General features: G+C 40.7%; 1 protein-coding gene across 1 annotated transcript in view; it reads right to left on the bottom strand.

Moving 5' to 3' along the window:
* LOC134530144 (alpha-tocopherol transfer protein-like) overlaps positions 1-22,024 on the bottom strand; it is a 37,225-nt gene extending 15,201 nt beyond the window's left edge. The window contains exons 1-2 of the mRNA XM_063364766.1: positions 21,900-22,024; positions 2,752-2,819 (exon numbers count right to left, since the gene is read on the bottom strand). Of these exons, the coding sequence (XP_063220836.1) occupies positions 2,752-2,772 (21 nt within the window). The 5' untranslated portion in view covers positions 2,773-2,819; positions 21,900-22,024. The remainder of the gene's footprint in view (positions 1-2,751; positions 2,820-21,899) is intronic.
* Positions 22,025-24,165: the final 2,141 nt, after the last annotated feature.

Below are 24,165 nucleotides of genomic sequence, written 5' to 3'. Positions count from 1 at the left end.
GCTCGTTGCTCTCCTGCAACAGCCACCGTGCTCTCGACACACCCTCACCATGGTCTGCTCGTCCGTCTGCAGCTCTCTCGGCACCCGCTGCACCTCCTCTGGTGACACGGGCAGCAGGGGCTCGTTGCTCTCCTGCAACAGCCACCGTGCTCTCGACACACCCTCACCATGGTCTGCTCGTCCGTCTGCAGCTCTCTCGGCACCCGCTGCACCTCCTCTGGTGACACAGGCAGCAGGGGCTCGTTGCTCTCCTGCAACAGCCACCGTGCTCTCGACACACCCTCACCATGGTCTGCTCGTCCGTCTGCAGCTCTCTCAGCAGCCACTGCACCTCCTCCACGACATGGACAGCAGGGGCTCGTTGCTCTCCTGCAACAGCCACCGTGCTCTCGACACACCCTCACCATGGTCTGCTCGTCCGTCTGCAGCTCTCTCGGCACCCGCTGCACCTCCTCTGGTGACACGGGCAGCAGGGGCTCGTTGCTCTCCTGCAACAGCCACCGTGCTCTCGACACACCCTCACCATGGTCTGCTCGTCCGTCTGCAGCTCTCTCGGCACCCGCTGCACCTCCTCTGGTGACACGGGCAGCAGGGGCTCGTTGCTCTCCTGCAACAGCCACCGTGCTCTCGACACACCCTCACCATGGTCTGCTCGTCCGTCTGCAGCTCTCTCGGCACCCGCTGCACCTCCTCTGGTGACACAGGCAGCAGGGGCTCGTTGCTCTCCTGCAACAGCCACCGTGCTCTCGACACACCCTCACCATGGTCTGCTCGTCCGTCTGCAGCTCTCTCAGCAGCCACTGCACCTCCTCCACGACATGGACAGCAGGGGCTCGTTGCTCTCCTGCAACAGCCACCGTGCTCTCGACACGCCCTTAACCACCCCGATACAGTCATAATCATGCATAAACTGCCAGAGGATGTGATGTGACTACCGAACAAATAAAAAGAACTGAAAACTTCGCAGGTTCAATTACCTCTAGAATAGACTCCACAGTCCTCAGAATTCTCGGGCAAATGTCACCTCTTAAATCGATTGCTTGTGAATCAATACTTCTTTAGTTGAAGATTTCTCACTGACTCGGAGTAATTAATTTATAACATGGGCCTGTTGTAGAAGCAGTCCAAACTGCAAATGTGTCTGGTCTCTAGCAATTGAACATCGATTGGCAGTTTCCTGCCTGGGGCAAGGTCTACTTAAATGTAATGTTGATGACACTCATGAAGGCCGGCTGCCCCACCTCGTCACCACGTCATAGACCGGCGATGATCGTGCAGAGGCATGCCCACATCTTTAATATGCATCACCCACTTGCTGTGTTTTATATCCTCCTGTCATTAGCCTACTGGACATTGTGAGTCACTGCCGACACTACTTGGTAGACATTACACTCTTGCCTGAACCAGCTCCGATTGCCAGTGTTTCTCTAAGTGACATGGCCCCAGGAGCTTCTCACCGACTCCCGGCATAAGCGTGCGCAGGACTTCAGTAGTGGTGGTGCCAGATTACACAACAGCCCTATCATTCAGGGACACCCAGCCTAAAGCTGGAAAGGGGGGGGGGGGTCCGGGGGTCCTCCCCCGGAAAAATTTGGATTTGAAAGCGCAAAATGGTGCTATTTAAGGTGTTTCCGAACAAAAACATTAAATACACAGATGTAAAAATTTTAAAATTTTTTATGAGACATTATGGCTTTGAACGTTATAATCGCCAGGAAAACTACTAAAATATTTACAGTTTTAAGCTTTGTTAAGCCATAAAGTAAATTGCACAAATTGTTTGCACGGAATTCATGCTGGTGGCTTTTAAAAACCGTACTTACATGTTTTCTGAAGACGCCAAATAAATGCTAGAAAAAACATTCTCAAATGTTAAGTTTTAAATCAATAAATCAAGGGAGTTTTTGTAACATACCTCAAATATGTAAAATATGTAAAATAATAAAAATACACAAATAAGAGTGGGCAAAAGTTTTAACTTTTGGAATACAACAAAAATGTTTTGTCGGCGACTGCATATAAGTCATCGAGTAAGCCTATCCTTTTATCTAACTAAACTCTCTCTCTTTTTTAAATAAACCCTGGCGGACGGCGGCTATTATTCCGTGCGCCTGCCGAGTAGAGTGAACAGTGAACACCGAGCGCGCATTCTATGTAATTCGAGAACTATGAGAAGTATTTACATTTCAGAAGTTTCCTAGCCGCGGCCCGCGTGTACAACACAAGTAATTGCACCTGGCTTGTTTCCGTGTGTATAGTTGGTTCGATTGATAATTGATATACTGATAGTGTTATGAGCACATATCTGTAAGTCGACACGATTGGAAAACATATATTTTTTGGAAATAATGCGGTTTTTTGTAAGTATGTATTATTTCTGCTTGTAAAAAACAAAATAACGTTAACCCTAATGGTGGTGCCAAGGCACCTGTGGCACCTACCGTGCGCACGCCTATGACTCCCGGGTTATAAGGCGAGGGGGAAACTTTATACTTATGCGTGGACCATTTCCGACAGCCTGTGTATCCAGTCCGTGTTTTTAAACCACTTTTACAGTGCCTCATTCAGTGCTGTTGGGAGGTACTTTTGTACGTTATGTTTTATCGGGGAAAAAAATCTTACATGTTTCTTAGTTTAAAACTTTTTGCGTAATGTTTAATTGGTAATGTTGTAGTTTATTCCTCAGAATTCACTAAGACAAGACAAATAATATGTTAAATATTTCCTTATTCGAAGATGTGATTTGCTTACCATTTTCAAGGAGTCGTTCATCTTTGCAGCTGCGGATGTGGAGAAGGTTATTGTGAGCGTGGATGGCACTGAAAGAAAAACAATCGGGGTTAATTTTTAATAAAAGCACTTCCAACTTAATATGTAGAAAATTTTCTTTATAATTATAACTCAGAATAAGTGTTTACTGATGCAGTTATTTCGTCGCATCTGCATAATGTGTGCATTCGCTGCATTAGTTACTTACAAGCATTCTGGTGTGAAAGGCTGGAGTCTATGAAACAGACTCCTTCGCTTCCCTTCAACATCATTTTTGAAATCGATATAAGTAACTACCTTTGAATCGACATGAGAAGCTTGATAATAATGGTTGTTTGGCAGAAGAGAAATTTCTGGATGAACTTCAGTAGAATCAGAGAAGCAAGAGCCTTGTGTTATTGAAATCCATAAGAGAAGTTGCAAGATTTTGAAAACACGATAGAGTTTTATTTAATTCCGCACCATACTGTTAGTAAAATGTTTCAAGGAAAGCAAATCCCCGAAGTGGTTATGATTCTAGTCTTTGATCTGAAACGGTTTGTTGCGCCGGGCAGGTAGACAGCCCGCGATGCGAACAACATCCACCTGCTGCTTACGTCCTATGGGACCACAGCGATACTAGCGCTACACCGCGCTAGAGGCGAGATGCGAGGACACTGACATCCCTCGTCTCCGGCAGGTGTCACGTCATGGCAAGACGTAAATGCCAGAAGGAACATCTACTCTGTTGCCCAGACCTCCAGTGGGCCCTTTCGAGATGTCCAGTATAATACTGGCCAGTAATTAGCGTCAAGTTGATGGCCAACACCTAAAGTAAAAAAAAAAAAAGTTGCATGTACTAATGTACGCACGTTATGAGGTATACTTACTCGGAGTAATAAAAAACTAACATTAATTTCGAATGAAAATAATTAATAGTGAAAGCCTTTACAAAGCCCTAACCAAGCGGATCCTGGACATGGCCTTCAACTGCCAGGACAAGATATCAAGGGGTAACGGGGAGGGGCTGAATTTAAATATTCAGCACGGATCGTGTATTTTAGGTGCATGTAAAGGTGAAGACACAAGAAACCTGAGATTAAAAAAAAAAAGCCCTTCAAAGAGCTGAGCAACCTCTTATAAAGGCTCTGCGCGGAGCACCGCGCTTGCGCCAACCCCGGGAGGGGAGGCTAGAAGCAAGGAACATCACAAGAGGGGGGGAGGGGAAAGGAGGGTGGGAGAGGCCGTTGACGCCCCGGCGCGCTGTTTGAAAGTAGCGCGACCTGACCACTGCAATACAAATAAAATAATAAAAGAACTGAAGTGATGTTATAAATATGGTTGGTAAAGTATCAATACAATCCAATTAAATTTATACTAAGTATACAATATTGATATTAACATGTGTATAAATTTAATTATTTTATTTTAATAAAATTTTCAAGATAAATTTTAATTAAAAATGAGAATCAATAAACATGCTAGATATTAATTCAAATTTGTTAGTTCTATTTATTTATAAAATAATAATGTAAATTTATATTTTATAATGCAAAAAATTACATACTGGAACATAAACTCACTTATATAAATTAGCTTGAAAAAGTTTATAAACACAATTTATATCACCAATATTTACAATAATAAATGGTTTTAATTATATGGACCAGTAAACAATATCGATCACTAAGTATATGATTTAAAAGTACATTTATAATTTTTACTTATATGTAACATTTTTTCATACTGTCTATATTTGTTGAATGTTGCATTGTATAAATTATTTCTCGTTATTTTTTCATAACATGTCTAAAGAAGCATAACTTTAAAAATAAATGAAGAAAATAAAACCGTAATCAGAATATCAGGTAATCAGCAACGAAAAACGGGTTTCTCATTCGTGCAGACTATTTAACATGGACACTAAAAAAAACAGTAGTTTGTTTTACGACACAAATCTCTACAAATAAGCAAAGTGAGTCTCCTACATTTGTACTTGTGGGAAGGCAGCAGTGACAACCACAGTTGAAGGATGCAACCCCTCGTGGCCAAAAACCGCCGCTCACTGCCACAGCGTATCTGCGCTTATCACTGCCGCGGCTTAAGGTGTGAGACACGGAAGATAATTAGCGCGGTGCTTATCGCGGCTCCCAGCCAGCTCACTGATAGCCTGATAGATGCGTGACATGGGAGGCTGAATCACAGCGTCACCATTGTATGTATATGTATATGTGTGTGTATGTATGTGTATATATATATATATATATATACAATGGCGTTACGGAGGGGGAAGTTATTCATGTGCTTACTTGTTCTGTGAATCATTCGTGCGATCTGTGTCTGTGGAGGCGGGAGAATTAATAAACAGGGGGCGCAACGGAATAGGCGGAATATTTTCACTGAAAAAAAAAAAAAAAAAAAAACTTTGCGGTTGAGGAATTCCGACATCAAAAAAATTAAGTTTTCAATATGAGGGAAACATAAGAATTTCTTAAACGTTATAACATTTTATGAAATGGTGTATTAACAGAATAGCTTATTGATAATAATGGCAAGATATACTTTGGAATATTTTTTACCAATGTTAAATTGTTTTGGTAGCACTCAAATAAGCATAGCTGCAAAAAAAAATCTTGTGTGTGCTTTGCTCGTGTGTACTTTTTATTTTATTTTGCAATAGAAACTGATGTTATGATTTTCAGCGCTGAAACCTAGTGACTATTCAGTTTTCAAAATTTGGAACTAAAGATAAAGCACTTTAACATAGTGTTTTGGTCGTTTCGTATTGAAAAATAATTAATCTTAAAAATGTTATATGGTTAATATTCCCAGCAGTGAAAAACCACAAATAAATCAAGGTTGCCAACATTTACTATCGAAAAGTTAACGACTTTCAGGCTAGGTTGCCTCTAAATACCGCACACATCTAGGATTTCCGAATAAAATAAGAGCATTAGTTATATCAGTGAGTTGTCACTCTTTATCTTCCTTGCTATGGTCACTATCCCTAGCCGAGTTATGTTGTCGGTTCATGCCGCAGAAAGCTGAAATTCTGAGTAACAGACAAGCACATGACATTATCTTGTTAGAAGTAAGCCACGTCTAAATACTTTATCAGTTGAATCACTACGTGTGAATTTTCTCTCAACTTGGCTCCTCTTTAATATTCGTTACATGAACTGATGAACATGGGTGAAATGGATCATTATGTTGCTGTAACAATTTTTTTTTGTCTAAATGGTAGCTCAACCCTGAAGATGTCTGCTGCAATGTAAAGCGAAACGGTGGTACATCTACCACTCCCACGAGGCTCCACTTTGCAAGCCAATGTAGTTAATAAGACAACGGCTGAAACACAAAAAAATAATAATTAGTGAAAATATAGGAAATAAGTTAATACGCAAAGGGTATCTATACTAATATTATAAAGCTGAAGAGTTTGTTTGTTTGTTTGTTTGTTTGAACGCGGTAATCTCAGGAACCACTGGTCCGATTTGAAAAATTCTTTCAGTGTTAGATAGTACATTTATCGAGGAAGGCTATAGGCTATATTATATTATCAATAACATTAGGGATCCTTACTAAAAGTCCAATTTAGAATAAAATGCGTTGGAGGGGGTTAGATACAACATGCAGTACACGTACGAAGTGTGTGTTGACAATGCCGCAGGCGCTAGAAGTTTATTTCCTATTGCCTATTAACATTGTTGCCACGCACTAGATGCCTTATCATTCTTAATTTTCCCATACAAGCAAAAAACACCCGTGTGATATTAACAACGAAGCAACCAGTACCCTCATAAGAGTTCAATTAGTATTTAAATACTTTTTATTACTTTAAATCGCAAACCTAAACTATTGTTTTTTTCCTCTCTCTGTATTTAATTTGTTTTTTTTTTTCTTTTACTAGAATTATTTTTATCATTTTTAATTAATTTTCATTTTTCGGGCTATCAATAATTTTCCTCTCCCGTTACAATTCTGACAAGGACTTGTGTGTGTGTGTGTGTATGTATATATATATACACACACACACACACACACATATATAAGCGAAATACCACTCACTGACTCACTCATCACGAGATCTCTAAAACTTTACACCCGATTGACTTGAAATTTAGCATAGTTACTCATTTTGTGATGTAGACGCTCACTAAGAACGGATTCTGCGGAAATCCGATCCCAAGGGGAGTTTCGGGGGCGTAATATATCAAAATGTCCAGTTTTTGGTAGGAAATCACCATGGCTACGGCTGTTGCTTTGTTGATGCTTCATTCGTCTCTATGGCAACGACTATTTCATTGTTAGTGCAGTCCTCATCACCGTTGAAATTTTACGGGTACTTTAAATATCAAAAATTGGCCTTTTTTTTCAAGTATATATATATATATATATATATATATATATATATTAAAGACTTCAAACTTCACAGTAATGTTCCTTATGTTACGCAGGATGACATTTTCCGAAAATTAGATCCCATGGGTGGTTAAAACCAGGCAACAGTGGGTACTTTGTCTGCATGAGAACAGGATTTTGCATTGTTCATGCCTTCTGCGTCTCCATGGCAACGGGCATCGCGCGGCAGTGGCGTACCCACAAGGAGGGGCATGTATAATGAGCGGCGCAAGAGTGATCTGCCTGTAGACTGCCGTAGCGAAGTACGGGTACATCAGTTGTACGTTGCGTGCACGAGTCGGGAAACCATCGGTACTATTCATTTTCTCTCCGGTACATTATACAGCATTGTAATAAATTTTCACTGAATTTTTTTTATTTACCATTACTGTAAATGGGAGATGTGGCTTAATTTTTTTCCATTAGTATAGCCGTGCGAAGCCGGGTCGGGCAGCTAGTGGTTTTATAAGCACCGCTATGCACATAGGTAGTTGGAGATGACAACTCAAGCAAAATCATTCCTTAGATTTCTATGTGTAAACGTTGAAGCTGTAAAAGTTTACTATTCCCTGAGATTTTAGTGTGACGTTCAGTTCTAATTTTGAAACAAATAATGTAATGGTAAATTTGGACCACCTCCTTCACAAGATCCTGGCTTCGCCCTGCCCCGCCCTGGAGGTCACAGAGGACCCTGCAGACTCGACAGGAGCGCCACAGGAGCGCCTCTGGCGGGGACATGTCGCAACACGGCCAGCGGGGCTGGGAGTGGGGCGGAGAGCCTTCCTTTCACAGGCGAGAGAGCCACACCCGAAGTTACCCCAAGTTCATGCTCGCTTCTTTCTTTCCGTTCTATCGCATTGTATAAACCGGTGTGGCATTAAATTTTGCGGTCGATTAGGATAGGTTAGCTACATTAAAAATATTGTAAAATCATTTTAAGGTTGCTTAGCAAATAACTTTTTAATATGTATCCGGGGCTAGGAAACCGTTTACACGATTTCACAGTATCTTTAATGTAGCTATCCTAACCAAATCAACCGTCCACAATGTTTTAAAGTATTTATAATGTAGCTAACCTCACCTTGTACAATGAACAAAAAAAAAACCGAAGATGCACGATCGGAGGTTTGGCTCTCTCGTCTGTGAACAGAAGGCTTCCCGAGTGGGTCGGCGGGTCGGCCAACAGAAGAACAACGAAGATCAGACCCGGCACTCTCGGCCATTGTAACGTGGTAGCGCGGCGATTCGGGCGTACGTGTGTAGAGTTTGTTGAGCTCCATCGACTTAGTGTACTCTGGACAGTGTTTCACCTAAAACCCTAAAGTAGGTTTACAAAAAAAATATTGGTTGTCTGTAAAGTCGGTTTACGGACGATAGTTTAACGTGACAACGTGATAACAAAACATTGATAGTAGTATAGGAATGGGCATACTGGGACTGGGTTCTGGGTGTGGATTGTGATTGTCGGTCCGCCATCTTGGATTGTGACGTCACGGCGGCCATCTTGGACGAGCGTAACGGGACACAGCGTAACGGGACATAACGTAACGGGACAAGTAGATCACGGCGGCCATTTTGGATCCGCCATCTTGGATCCGCCATTTTGGATGACGTCATTGTGTTCTCGAAAATTCCGGCGATGTGTTTTCCGCCATTTTGGATGACGTCACCATTGCAATTTGGACGCCATCTTTAACTTTTTTATTTATTATCCGATTTTAATGAAATTTTTTTTAAAAATTAATAAAAAATTTACTTAATAAAATTTTAATAAAATACTTATAAAAAATATACTTTTACGACACGTAGTTCGGAGTCCTCGGTTCGAACCCGGTGAGGGCAAACAAATAAAAATGGCGACCGATCCTTCCCCCTAGGTGGGTGCTAGCAGACTGACTCCCACCACTTTTTTTCAAAGCATATATATCGTCACCTAGTATGACGTCATGTCCGCCATCTTGTCTTCGATGCTGGAAGCCATCATCATTGTATCGTCGGCGAGAGTGCGCTGACGTCATGTTAGTTTCGTTCTTATCCGCTAGAGTACAGTAATCATTTATTACTATGACACCCGCCATCTTGAAATTCGGCCGCCATCTTGAAAATCCGTAATTATTTAGCTAGAAATTCGGGAAAAGTTCCAAAATTCATTAAATAAATCACTCATTAATTTACATATTGATTCGATCGATTCCTGTCCTCGGTTCGATACCCGATCGATGCAAATAATCTTAATTTTTATGTAAAAATACCTAAAAAATGACAGGTTCGAAAATAAAAACACTGCAAGTTCTTTTACAAACATAATATTTATTACATAATTTCTATTTTACTACAGGATCACCTGCGAAGGTTAGCAATCTTACAAACATTTAGGTCCGCATAGGCGTGAAATGACTAATTCTTAGCTCCAATCGGTTTATACAAGACAGAGTCCAACCAGATCTTTTACAGACATAGTCCTCCTCTTCTTGACAGAGTTTCTGGATACCTTGTTTAACAGTTTGCTTGACATCGTTAGAACTGTAAATTACCGCAGCCGATGTCTTGAATGCACACTTCTTCACTTTGTCATCGAACGGATAAGGCTTTCCATATATACAGTCCAACCACAAGTTATATTTCAAAGGTCCGTTTGTTGCTACGTCATCAGTAAGCTGATTGATTATGTCCTGTCTGATATCATCAAGAAAATTACAAATGTCCTTTGACTCACTTAACGTACTTGGATAATAGTAGTCTTTCAATGTTCCACGAAATGCAGACTGCGCCAAGTAGAAGCCATTATCGTTCACTTGTAATGCTCCGATCACAGTCTTATGTTTATTTTCATGTTCAGATGCCACAGCAATCGGTTGCTGCACATCAGTTTTTTTACTTGTACGCTCACGAGTCACCAATCTAAACTCAGGAGTCGTAATTGCTGCAGGTAGTTCAGCAGTAGGCGCACGGACTTCACCTTTACAGTTTATCGAATGTCGGCGCAAATTATCAATTCGAGTAAACCATTTAACGCACTCGTCACAGCGAAACTTCATGCGAGAAGGATTCTTCGTACATTTACTCCTCTCATGTCTCCGTACATCATGTGCAAATGCAAACGTCATGTCGCAGTAGCCACAAGGATGCCTAGTTGAAGACAAACCCGAACCAGATGTCGCTGTTACTGCAACTGAATCATTTCCAGGCATACTCTTATGCACATCAATGCATCGTTGTTGTATAGAAACCTTTACATTCTGCCGCACTGCAGGTCCTTTACATGTCTCCAAGTGATGCTTCAAATTAGCATTTCTTGTAAATTGCTTGCGACACTTAATACAACCAAACATTTTACGATAAGGGTTCTTGGCACATTCTCTCTTCTCGTGTCGACGAGCATTGCTGATGTTTGAGAAAATCTTGTCACAGTAACGACATCGATGTTCGTTAGTTGTTGACGATTCCCCATCCATTAAAGTCTCCATCGAGGGCGAAACAGCGTTCGTCGAGGTTTCCTGTACAGTCAGCACTACCGGCATTAAAGTCTCTTCTGCTGGTGGTATCACATCTGTTGAAATCTCCTCCAATGTTGACGTCATCGTTGCCAACGGGATCTGCCCCTTCTCCCTTCGTAGCTGTCGTCAAGGTTCCCGTAGACGATGGTACAACCTCCGAGTTCAACGTTAAAGTCGGTAAAGATGCCATCGAGTTCGCAAGAACAGGTAATTACGCGATTTATGCACCAGATTAAACAAACTAGGTGATCCTTACACCGCCGACGTCAGTAACAAAACTGAGCGTCCTGCTGTCTAGGACTCGCTTATATACATGCACCGTATGAAATAATATGCTAGTCAAATCAAGAACAATTTATTATAATACTAGAGTCAAAACAACATTAAAATTAGAAGCTCCATCAACAAAAAGGAAGCACATTCTGGAAGCACCGACAACGAAAAGGCAGCACATTTGGAAGCACCGACAACGAAAAGGCAGCACATTTGGAAGCACCGACAACGAAAAGGCAGCACATTTGGAAGCACCGACAACGAAAAGGCAGCACATTTGGAAGCACCGACAACGAAAAGGCAACACATTTGGAAGCACCGACAACGAAAAGGCAACACATTTGGAAGCACCGACAACGAAAAGGCAGCACATTTGGAAGCACCGACAACGAAAAGGCAGCACATTTGGAAGCACCGACAACGAAAAGGCAGCACATTTGGAAGCACCGACAACGAAAAGGCAGCACATTTGGAAGGACCGACAACGAAAAGGCAGCACATTTGGAAGGACCGAAAACGAAAAGGCAGCACATTTGGAAGCACCGACAACGAAAAGGCAGCACATTTGGAAGCACCGACAACGAAAAGGCAGCACATTTGGAAGCACAATTGAATAATGAAGCACATTTGGAAGCACCATCGAATAAGGAATCACACTTGGAAGCTCCATCGAATAAGGAAGCACACTTGGAAGCTCCATCAACAAAAAAAAAAGGCAAAAAGGAAGCACAAGTTACGAGATCTAAGTCTTAGTTAGAAATCAGAATACAAGAAATAAAAACCTTAAATTTTTATAATTTAAATTATTTATTTTATTTCTTTACATTATACAAATGCAAGTAAAACTAGCCATTATTGTATGTAGCCAGCTTTCCTCAGTTCCTTGAGTATGAAGGATATTTCTTTGATGCACAAATAGTTTCCTGCACAAAGCGAACCATGTAGAAGTCTTAGCCGGTCAACCAATATGTTTGGATCTTTCCATGATGTGTAATCATTCTCCTCTACCACCATCTTCCTTGCACCTTTATAAAAAAATATTATGATCTCTGGTGTCTTCCGTTTTACCACCAACCTCAGGGTAACTTTCATGTTTGAGACGGTGATCATCACAAGCTTGATCAGATTTATTTAATATATCACGACGTTTCCACCGTTTCGGTCTCAGGACACCTCCACATTCTTCGATCTTGGCAGCTCTAGGCGTTTCATCATAGTCTATGTCTTTGTCAACAGCCTCAGAGTCACTGTAACAATCACTGTAGAAGGAATCGTCTTCACCCAATTTACCGTAATAATTCGATGTTGATGATGTTGAAGTGTCTTCATCGTCTTCATGCTTCCTTTTTAGGAGTCCATCATTTTTACAAAGTAGGAAAGATCTACTTGAATTCGGCTGGAATATATTCTCACTTTTCACGTTAAGGATTCTTCCATTGTCTTCATTCTTCCGTAAATCATCAATCTCCTTCAATTTAAGTTCTTTGTCGAGATCGGAAGAGCCAAGAAAATTATTGTGATAATGCAGATCACTCTTCCTTAGGCTAGTAGATTCATCGTTGTCCTCTTGCTTGTACGCAGGCTTGGCGCTACAAGTTCTGCCATGTCTTTTTAGGCTCTCTCTCCGCGTAAACGACTTGCTACATCGAACACAACTTATCATATTGCGCAGAGGATTTTTAACACAGTCATTCTTCTCGTGTTGTCTTTTATTCTTTCTCAAGATAAACTCTTTACTGCAAAACTTACACCTATGTTCTTTCGATACAGCGTCAGATCCCAAATCGGAATTCATATTAGTTACTGAGACTAATGCCAGATACCAATTGAGTGTTTTAAATTAAATCCAATACTTAAATAGAAATTTTTTCATATTTCATCAGCGAGAATTAATATATCTCATGCAAAAGTACTTTATGCATGTAGTTCTGCTTTTCAACAACAGATGTCGCCACATGTTGCTTGCAGGTAAATAATAGTTAGTTCTTTTATGCGGGATGCGGGATGCTCACTAACGATCGCAAAAGAAGGATGGCTTCGCTAGACTCAAAGGAAAAGGAAGTTCGTCTTGCATGTTGGTGCTCCACAGATGTCTCATGGCGTAATATTAATTTGACTGAGTAATGATATTTTTTAATTCCACCTGATAAAAATATTGCAAGTTTTGATTTAGTAGCAGAAATTATCGAATTAAATGTAACTCCAAATAAAATGACATGTCTCATTAGACAAAAAAAAATCCATGCAGAGATAGATCTCTCACAAATAATCAGGAGCACTCGGTGAAAACCATCAGATGTATAGTCAGGAATAATCAGAAACACTTGGAGAAAGCCATCAATATAATAACAAGAATAATCAGGAGCACACGGATAAATCCACCATAATACTGTCAAGAATAAACGGGAGCACACGGAGAAAACCACCATAATATTGACAAGAATAATCAGGAGCACACGGAAAAAACCGCCACAAGTTTTCTTTGATATCATAAAATTTCAGAAAAAATAAATAAATAATAAAAATAAATAAATAAAAAATTTAAAAAAAATTAAATAAAAAAATACATAAAATTCTGGCTTGTACTAGAACTATATCTTTTGCTCAACAATGAGAAGTTCACAAGCTAGCAGAATCTATTTATGTATTTTTTTATTTAATTTTTTTTAAATTTTTTATTTATTTATTTTTATTATTTATTTTTTTTTTCTGAAATTTTATGATATCAAAGAAAACTTGTGGCGGTTTCCTCCGTGTGCTCCTGATTATTCTTGTCAATATTATGGTGGTTTTCTCCGTGTGCTCCCGTTTATTCTTGACAGTATTATGGTGGATTTATCCGTGTGCTCCTGATTATTCTTGTTATTATATTGATGGCTTTCTCCAAGTGTTTCTGATTATTCCTGACTATACATCTGATGGTTTTCACCGAGTGCTCCTGATTATTTGTGAGAGATCTATCTCTGCATGGATTTTTTTTTGTCTAATGAGACATGTCATTTTATTTGGAGTTACATTTAATTCGATAATTTCTGCTACTAAATCAAAACTTGCAATATTTTTATCAGGTGGAATTAAAAAATATCATTACTCAGTCAAATTAATATTACGCCATGAGACATCTGTGGAGCACCAACATGCAAGACGAACTTCCTTTTCCTTTGAGTCTAGCGAAGCCATCCTTCTTTTGCGATCGTTAGTGAGCATCCCGCATCCCGCATAAAAGAACTAACTATTATTTACCTGCAAGCAACATGTGGCGACATCTGTTGTTGAAAAGCAGAACTACATGCATAAAGTACTTTTGCATGAGATATATTAATTCTCGCTGATGAAATATGAAAAAATTTCTATTTAAGTATTGGATTTAATTTAAAACACTCAATTGGTATCTGGCATTAGTCTCAGTAACTAATATGAATTCCGATTTGGGATCTGACGCTGTATCGAAAGAACATAGGTGTAAGTTTTGCAGTAAAGAGTTTATCTTGAGAAAGAATAAAAGACAACACGAGAAGAATGACTGTGTTAAAAATCCTCTGCGCAATATGATAAGTTGTGTTCGATGTAGCAAGTCGTTTACGCGGAGAGAGAGCCTAAAAAGACATGGCAGAACTTGTAGCGCCAAGCCTGCGTACAAGCAAGAGGACAACGATGAATCTACTAGCCTAAGGAAGAGTGATCTGCATTATCACAATAATTTTCTTGGCTCTTCCGATCTCGACAAAGAACTTAAATTGAAGGAGATTGATGATTTACGGAAGAATGAAGACAATGGAAGAATCCTTAACGTGAAAAGTGAGAATATATTCCAGCCGAATTCAAGTAGATCTTTCCTACTTTGTAAAAATGATGGACTCCTAAAAAGGAAGCATGAAGACGATGAAGACACTTCAACATCATCAACATCGAATTATTACGGTAAATTGGGTGAAGACGATTCCTTCTACAGTGATTGTTACAGTGACTCTGAGGCTGTTGACAAAGACATAGACTATGATGAAACGCCTAGAGCTGCCAAGATCGAAGAATGTGGAGGTGTCCTGAGACCGAAACGGTGGAAACGTCGTGATATATTAAATAAATCTGATCAAGCTTGTGATGATCACCGTCTCAAACATGAAAGTTACCCTGAGGTTGGTGGTAAAACGGAAGACACCAGAGATCATAATATTTTTTTTATAAAGGTGCAAGGAAGATGGTGGTAGAGGAGAATGATTACACATCATGGAAAGATCCAAACATATTGGTTGACCGGCTAAGACTTCTACATGGTTCGCTTTGTGCAGGAAACTATTTGTGCATCAAAGAAATATCCTTCATACTCAAGGAACTGAGGAAAGCTGGCTACATACAATAATGGCTTGTTTTACTTGCATTTGTATAATGTAAAGAAATAAAATAAATAATTTAAATTATAAAAATTTAAGGTTTTTATTTCTTGTATTCTGATTTCTAACTAAGACTTAGATCTCGTAACTTGTGCTTCCTTTTTGCCTTTTTTTTTTTTGTTGATGGAGCTTCCAAGTGTGCTTCCTTATTCGATGGAGCTTCCAAGTGTGATTCCTTATTCGATGGTGCTTCCAAAATGTGCTTCCTTATTCGATGGTGCTTCCAAATGTGCTTCATTATTCAATTGTGCTTCCAAATGTGCTGCCTTTTCGTTGTCGGTGCTTCCAAATGTGCTGCCTTTTCGTTGTCGGTGCTTCCAAATGTGCTGCCTTTTCGTTTTCGGTGCTTCCAAATGTGCTGCCTTTTCGTTGTCGGTCCTTCCAAATGTGCTGCCTTTTCGTTGTCGGTGCTTCCAAATGTGCTGCCTTTTCGTTGTCGGTGCTTCCAAATGTGCTGCCTTTTCGTTGTCGGTGCTTCCAAATGTGCTGCCTTTTCGTTGTCGGTGCTTCCAAATGTGCTGCCTTTTCGTTGTCGGTGCTTCCAAATGTGTTGCCTTTTCGTTGTCGGTGCTTCCAAATGTGTTGCCTTTTCGTTGTCGGTGCTTCCAAATGTGCTGCCTTTTCGTTGTCGGTGCTTCCAAATGTGCTGCCTTTTCGTTGTCGGTGCTTCCAAATGTGCTGCCTTTTCGTTGTCGGTGCTTCCAAATGTGCTGCCTTTTCGCTGTCGGTGCTTCCAGAATGTGCTTCCTTTTTGTTGATGGAGCTTCTAATTTTAATGTTGTTTTGACTCTAGTATTATAATAAATTGTTCTTGATTTGACTAGCATATTATTTCATACGGTGCATGTATATAAGCGAGTCCTAGACAGCAGGACGCTCAGTTTTGTTACTGACGTCGGCGGTGTAAGGATCACCTAGTTTGTTTAATCTGGTGCATAAATCGCGTAATTACCTGTTCTTGCGAACTCGATGGCATCTTTACCGACTTTAACGTTGAACTCGGAGGTTGTACCATCGTCTACGGGAACCTTGACGACAGCTACGAAGGGAGAAGGAGCAGATCCCGTTGGCAACGATGACGTCAACATTGGAGGAGATTTCAACAGATGTGATACCACCAGCAGAAGAGACTTTAATGCCGGTAGTGCTGACTGTACAGGAAACCTCGACGAACGCTGTTTCGCCCTCGATGGAGACTTTAATGGATGGGGAATCGTCAACAACTAACGAACATCGATGTCGTTACTGTGACAAGATTTTCTCAAACATCAGCAATGCTCGTCGACACGAGAAGAGAGAATGTGCCAAGAACCCTTATCGTAAAATGTTTGGTTGTATTAAGTGTCGCAAGCAATTTACAAGAAATGCTAATTTGAAGCATCACTTGGAGACATGTAAAGGACCTGCAGTGCGGCAGAATGTAAAGGTTTCTATACAACAACGATGCATTGATGTGCATAAGAGTATGCCTGGAAATGATTCAGTTGCAGTAACAGCGACATCTGGTTCGGGTTTGTCTTCAACTAGGCATCCTTGTGGCTACTGCGACATGACGTTTGCATTTGCACATGATGTACGGAGACATGAGAGGAGTAAATGTACGAAGAATCCTTCTCGCATGAAGTTTCGCTGTGACGAGTGCGTTAAATGGTTTACTCGAATTGATAATTTGCGCCGACATTCGATAAACTGTAAAGGTGAAGTCCGTGCGCCTACTGCTGAACTACCTGCAGCAATTACGACTCCTGAGTTTAGATTGGTGACTCGTGAGCGTACAAGTAAAAAAACTGATGTGCAGCAACCGATTGCTGTGGCATCTGAACATGAAAATAAACATAAGACTGTGATCGGAGCATTACAAGTGAACGATAATGGCTTCTACTTGGCGCAGTCTGCATTTCGTGGAACATTGAAAGACTACTATTATCCAAGTACGTTAAGTGAGTCAAAGGACATTTGTAATTTTCTTGATGATATCAGACAGGACATAATCAATCAGCTTACTGATGACGTAGCAACAAACGGACCTTTGAAATATAACTTGTGGTTGGACTGTATATATGGAAAGCCTTATCCGTTCGATGACAAAGTGAAGAAGTGTGCATTCAAGACATCGGCTGCGGTAATTTACAGTTCTAACGATGTCAAGCAAACTGTTAAACAAGGTATCCAGAAACTCTGTCAAGAAGAGGAGGACTATGTCTGTAAAAGATCTGGTTGGACTCTGTCTTGTATAAACCGATTGGAGCTAAGAATTAGTCATTTCACGCCTATGCGGACCTAAATGTTTGTAAGATTGCTAACCTTCGCAGGTGATCCTGTAGTAAAATAGAAATTATGTAATAAATATTATGTTTGTAAAAGAACTTGCAGTGTTTTTATTTTCGAACCTGTCATTTTTTAGGTATTTTTACATAAAAATTAAGATTATTTGCATCGATCGGGTATCGAACCGAGGACAGGAATCGATCGAATCAATATGTAAATTAATGAGTGATTTATTTAATGAATTTTGGAACTTTTCCCGAATTTCTAGCTAAATAATTACGGATTTTCAAGATGGCGGCCGAATTTCAAGATGGCGGGTGTCATAGTAATAAATGATTACTGTACTCTAGCGGATAAGAACGAAACTAACATGACGTCAGCGCACTCTCGCCGACGATACAATGATGATGGCTTCCAGCATCGAAGACAAGATGGCGGACATGACGTCATACTAGGTGACGATATATATGCTTTGAAAAAAAGTGGTGGGAGTCAGTCTGCTAGCACCCACCTAGGGGGAAGGATCGGTCGCCATTTTTATTTGTTTGCCCTCACCGGGTTCGAACCGAGGACTCCGAACTACGTGTCGTAAAAGTATATTTTTTATAAGTATTTTATTAAAATTTTATTAAGTAAATTTTTTATTAATTTTTAAAAAAAATTTCATTAAAATCGGATAATAAATAAAAAAGTTAAAGATGGCGTCCAAATTGCAATGGTGACGTCATCCAAAATGGCGGAAAACACATCGCCGGAATTTTCGAGAACACAATGACGTCATCCAAAATGGCGGATCCAAGATGGCGGATCCAAAATGGCCGCCGTGATCTACTTGTCCCGTTACGTTATGTCCCGTTACGCTGTGTCCCGTTACGCTCGTCCAAGATGGCCGCCGTGACGTCACAATCCAAGATGGCGGACCGACAATCACAATCCACACCCAGAACCCAGTCCCAGTATGCCCATTCCTATACTACTATTGATGAAATGATTGCATACTTTTATGAATATAATTTAATCATTTTTATTGAATTATCACTATTTTGTGTGGATACAAAGAAGGAGTGAAATGAAATCTACAATTTAATTGATAAATTTAGTTTTATTTGCACTCATTAATTCAAATATGTTTATTACTTTAACGAAGATATTATTTTAACTATAACTTTTATACATGTTTGCTATTTAACTTCTTTCAATCTGTGTTATTCTGTTAAGGATAGGACGATGATAGGAAAAGTAGGAAACGAATGGGAGTGTTTCAAGTTTAATGTGCCTCGAAAAAGTGAAATCTGTGGTTGTTCCAATCGAGTGGAAGAGATATAGATGCGGCGCAAGCGTACAGTGAGCGTAACGGGACACCGCGTAACGGGACACTTTTTTCGTGCGTGCAGCCGGCGTCATCGATTTATTAGACGTTGTTACGTCAAAAAAAACTTCAATACATTATGTCGTGCCCAGCCCGATCAAGAGCCAGTTTAAAATATAGGTAGATGAGGCATGTCGTCGTGAAGAGGAGGCTCTGTGCCACAGTGTCGGAGCTCGACTGGGGCTTCAGGCTCCAGCTGTGTTGGGAGCGAGACCCCGGGCCACTTCCCGCGGTCGCCTGTGTGCGGATATTTCAAATAAACACTTGCGGTTAAGTAAAACATCATCATGCATCGCAAGGCTCCAGCTAAACAAGCGCGGCTCCAGAGGAAGGACGCAGGGGGCGATAGCCACTTCCCAGACCAAATTTTATTTCTTATCTCTTTGTAGGGAATATTAATGTTAACTTAAATACTTTCGTTAATGTGCTAAACTCTTTTTTCAATCATAATTTGTACGAAAATACTAAATGTCAGTATTTGAGACCATATATTTGGTGAATATCCCAAGGGCAATGTCATGATCCTGTGTGTGAGCGCCCTGCCTGAGAGGTCTTCCTGGAGCCGCCATTGCAGCTAAATGCCACAACAATGCACTTCGCGCAGAGATGCAACCACCCGGCGTGCTACTTGCTGGTCTTGTTTCGCTCGCGGAACAAACTATCAGAGAATATCGAACACCTGAACAGTTTGTGCATAAATGACTGTGAACACCAGGCCGTCGAGAAAAACGAAGGGCTGGGGCCAAATAATTTAGTCGGGCCCCTCCGCATTACTTAACATACAATTTTTTTTTAAAAGACCAAAATTTAAAAGAAATCTAAAGACAACTTCATCGTAGTCATTATTGTAAACGTTTTTCTGTGCCGTATCGCATAATGATACATGCATGCTTTTTCGCTGCCCTCGTTGAGTGCTCCACGTGTGTGCTGGTAGGCGATTCACAGTACATATTCATTAAATACGACATACGCAGAGGTGTAGGGTAACGTATGTTATTGATATACGTGTGACAGATGTTGGATGAAGTTTGATCAGTTGGCCACACCACGCGGTGCAGCATGAAGCCTCCATCAACCACATGCAGTCCCCCCCCCCCCTCCCCCCCGACTACATTAGTGTCTGGCACAGAGTTGAAATACTTGTACAGGCTTGATTTCGTTCCTTTCCTCATTCCTCCTTCGACAAACAATGACGTAGTGTGAGTTCGTGCGTTAAGTATTCCAATGACTCCTCTTCAGATTCTTTGTAAATGAGTGGTTGGGTTGACAATGAATACATTGTCATGGACGTGAATGCTACTACCTTGTTGCTAGATGAGTTCATTGTTGCTAGAGGCTTAACTTGTCGTTTCGTTTGAACTTTACTGTCTTAAAATCTTCATCAATGATGCGAGTCATACCTTGCGTATCCACCTCTCTGGAAATTTGGCATTTTATCCTTTCGTCGATGACAATCCCTGCACTGATAGATATGAGCTGTTCCATTTCGGGAAAATGTGGATAATGTCTCCCTTTCCTTCCTCGAGGACAATCACCTAACATTTTAAGTTTGAACAAAAGAATGATATGAAGGGGTTCGACGCACACATTTTCCCATAGTTTTGACCACTCCTGATAGGCCTATAGTAATACCTTAAAATAATTAATATTTAATACTTAATTACTTATTCACATATGTTATAAATATATATTATTATAAAAGGCCTTGGAAACTGAAAAAAAAAAAAAACATTTCCGAAGAATATGGAACCTTCAGAGCTGAGGTTGATTTCAAAATGTGCAACATTTAGTATACTTTAAAATTGGTAAGAGTGGGTTCTTCGCTACCACATATATTTTCGACATTTTAAGCAAAATACCAAAAGAAGTTTGAACATTTCGTTGTTTTTTGCGAATATTTCAAAACGCACCGTGATTTTTTTTATAACGCCAGATCAGATTTATCACCCCCGAAAAAATAGGAGATGATAATAAAACCGACTGTTTTTTTTAACGAGAGGGCGTTTTTTGACCCCTTTGCCTGGGTTATATTACAGCTTGTTAGGTTTCCAATAGATTTTTACTAGCAATAGACTTGCAAAATTTGTCCTACTACCGGAGTGAACACATGAATTAAAACATATTTCGAAACTCAACCATCACCCCCCCCCCCCCCCCCCCAGTCGTCCTCTTTTCATTCTCTAGGGCCCTTGAACACTAGATATCTACACCAAAAAATTGTTTTTCTGTTTGTATAGTGATTAACGGTTTATCACGCGCCGGTCAAATGATACATGACGATAGATCGGCATGACGAACACTTCGGTGAAAGCGACTGTGAAGGTGTCTACATCCGATGAAAACTTACGTGTCGAAGTTAGTTGCGCACCGCGACGCCGGTATCTTTCGCACACTGGGAATACCAGACCACCGAGGCAGACCACAAATACACACGCCGTGGGCTGTAGCCAACCCCTGCGCTTTATGAACACAGCTTCCTTTCTTCCATCGCAACCTCGCATAAGTTCCGTATCACGTATCCAAGTTCATACCTTGATCCTGTATACACTGATGCTCGCCGTTTTCATTTAGCACGCCGAAACAACCTGGACATTTAGAAAACTTGTGCTATAACAATGAATCATGCTCGCAAAATGTACACGAAAGAAAAAAAAAATTCCACAAGACCTGACATAACTTGTTTGTATTGTGATATTTGAGTTCTTCATAAAGTCCTTGATCTTTCGCCAGTAAGAACCACAGGCCATTGGGTCGATGTATGCAGGATCCAGGATCATGTCGTCAGGACACGTGATATGGAACAATTACCAACAGAAGGGGGACGGCCCAGCCATCCCGAAAGTGGGTAAATGTGGTGTTTCACCGATTCACAGACGGATGATGGCGCGGACAAATGACGGCAGAGCTGCCAACAGCACGGCATACCTGCACTCGCTGGCCCGAAGCACGCACCTGGCAGACACCGACTAGACAGGTTCGACGGCTCAAAGCGCGTCACGCTGCTATCGGCGGAGCGAAGGCCGCCTCCAAGGCGCGGCCCGCGATAACAACTGCCGCAGCCAGTGCTGCCACCCGGCGGCAACTGCTCTGCTCACACCTGCTGGTGGCATGCCCTACCTCCCGAACAACAAATAATTATCATATATTCACAGCTTTCCAAACTGTGGTATTATTGACGTGACGTCTAATAAAGCGACGAACGCCGACTGCACGCACGAAAAAGTGTCCCGTTACGCACATTGTCCCGTTACGCTCATTGTACGCTTGCGCCGCATCTATCTCTCTTCCACTCGATTGGAACAACCATCGATTTCACTTTTTCGAGGCACATTAAACTTGAAACACTCCCATTCGTTTCCTACTTTTCCTATCATCGTCCTATCCTTAACACAACAACACAGATTGGAAGAAGTTAAGTAGCAAACATGTATAAAAGTTATAGTTAAAATAATCTGTTCGTTAAAGTAATAAATATATTTGAATTAATGAGTGCAACTAAAAGTAAATTTATCAATTAAATTGTAGATTTCATTTCACTCCTACTTTATCCATACAAAATAGTGATAATTCAATATAAAATAATTCAATTTTATTCATAAAAGTTTGCAATAATTTCATCAATGTTTTGTTATGACGTCACATTAAACTATCGTCCGTAAACCGACTTTACAGACAACCAATTTTTTTTAACCACAATAAAAATGTTTTAAACGTTTCAATTCCAAATGTACTACAATTTTATTAGAAAACTTAATTTTGCCCTTGCTGCGATCATAAGCAAATCGGGTTGGGGTAGAAGTCGGGGCGACTGCCGCTATGTTTGTACGTGAGTTCAGGTTACAGAGTGCGATGTTGTGACTTCCCGACTCCTGAGGGTTGTCCACTGCACTGAGTTATCGCCGGCTGGGTCCATGCAGACGGCTGCATCTCTCTGGGCGTCTGGGCGCTTCCTTGCTCCTGGCGTCACTCGCTGCTTCTTCGAGTTGGGCATTGTTCCTGGCTGCTTGCGGAAAAAAATATATTGTCCACGAAAATTAAATTATATTATTTCTACAAAACGTAGTTTACACTCTAAAGTAAAGAATAAAAGTTGTTTGGAGCAAATCCACCAAGTATTTTCGTTGCTGGATCGCCTGCGACTGAACGCTAGCCGCGACTGCTAAACATTTTAGCTTCGCTGCCGCGCGGTGACGTCATTCGGGGTCGCGGGGAGAGCGCTGGCTCCTGCGTTTCCCGTCGCCGTCAGAGCGGGCTTTGCGGTGGCGCGGCTATTGTTAGCCTCCAGTGTAAGGTTCGGCCGTAGTGGGCGTTTCAAAGTATCTTATCCAAGATTCTGTCATGACCTCCTATTCGAAACATAAGACGTTCATCGAATTCATGTCAAAATATTACATTGAAGCATTCTTTTTATTTAACTGCTGAGCAAGTTCACTATGCTTTAAGTTAACCACAATCAGAGTACTCAATCACTATACTACTGCTTTTCTTCTGGGAAGAGACCGTGTCACAATACCTGATGATTTTCCCTGACGTTTTAGCTCTTCAAAGAGCGATTGTGAATCAAGTAAAAAAAAAAAAGATTTGAACAATTAACTTTTGTAAGGTTATGCTATGGTAGTGCAGTGGTAACTTGTTTTATCAACTGTATCCCGTACCCAGGAAGCCCTGCATTAACTCTCCAGACCAGAAATCACCAGTGGGAACTGTGGCGACAGTTGCCCCACCACACCTCTCTACGTCCAGCATCTCGCATCCCAAGTGGAATTGCCTGCTAACAAGACAGCATCAACTTAAAGGACTAACGCACATTCTTTTGACGCCCCTTATTATGACGGTTTGATTCCCAGTGGAGTTGAACCCAGATGTTTCCAAAGTTGGAATTGTCACGGATGTTGCCTTAGCCAGTGAATTGCTAAGGTATTCGTGTTTCCTCACCTCTGTTCATTCTGCTAATGTTACATGTCCAACAGAAGTTAGTCTCAATGCATTTTATTTTTACTGCAACACTTGCAGTCACTTCTCAGGGCATTGCAATGTGTCATCTGTGTGTATATTTTTGTAATATAAAAAAATTATACCTACCCACAAAATAAAATTTCAATATTATAGCCCAATTTGTTACAAACAATAACATACCAGCAAATAAAACAACATATTTTTTCGTAACTTTATTTTTGAATAAATAAATACACTAACACGAAACTGAAAACACACACAC

Source organism: Bacillus rossius, chromosome 3 (assembly GCF_032445375.1).
Source record: "Bacillus rossius redtenbacheri isolate Brsri chromosome 3, Brsri_v3, whole genome shotgun sequence".
Taxonomy (NCBI): Eukaryota; Metazoa; Arthropoda; class Insecta; order Phasmatodea; family Bacillidae; genus Bacillus; species Bacillus rossius.
Note: the sequence above shows the minus strand (reverse complement) of the source record. Positions and strands in the feature narration are given on the sequence as shown.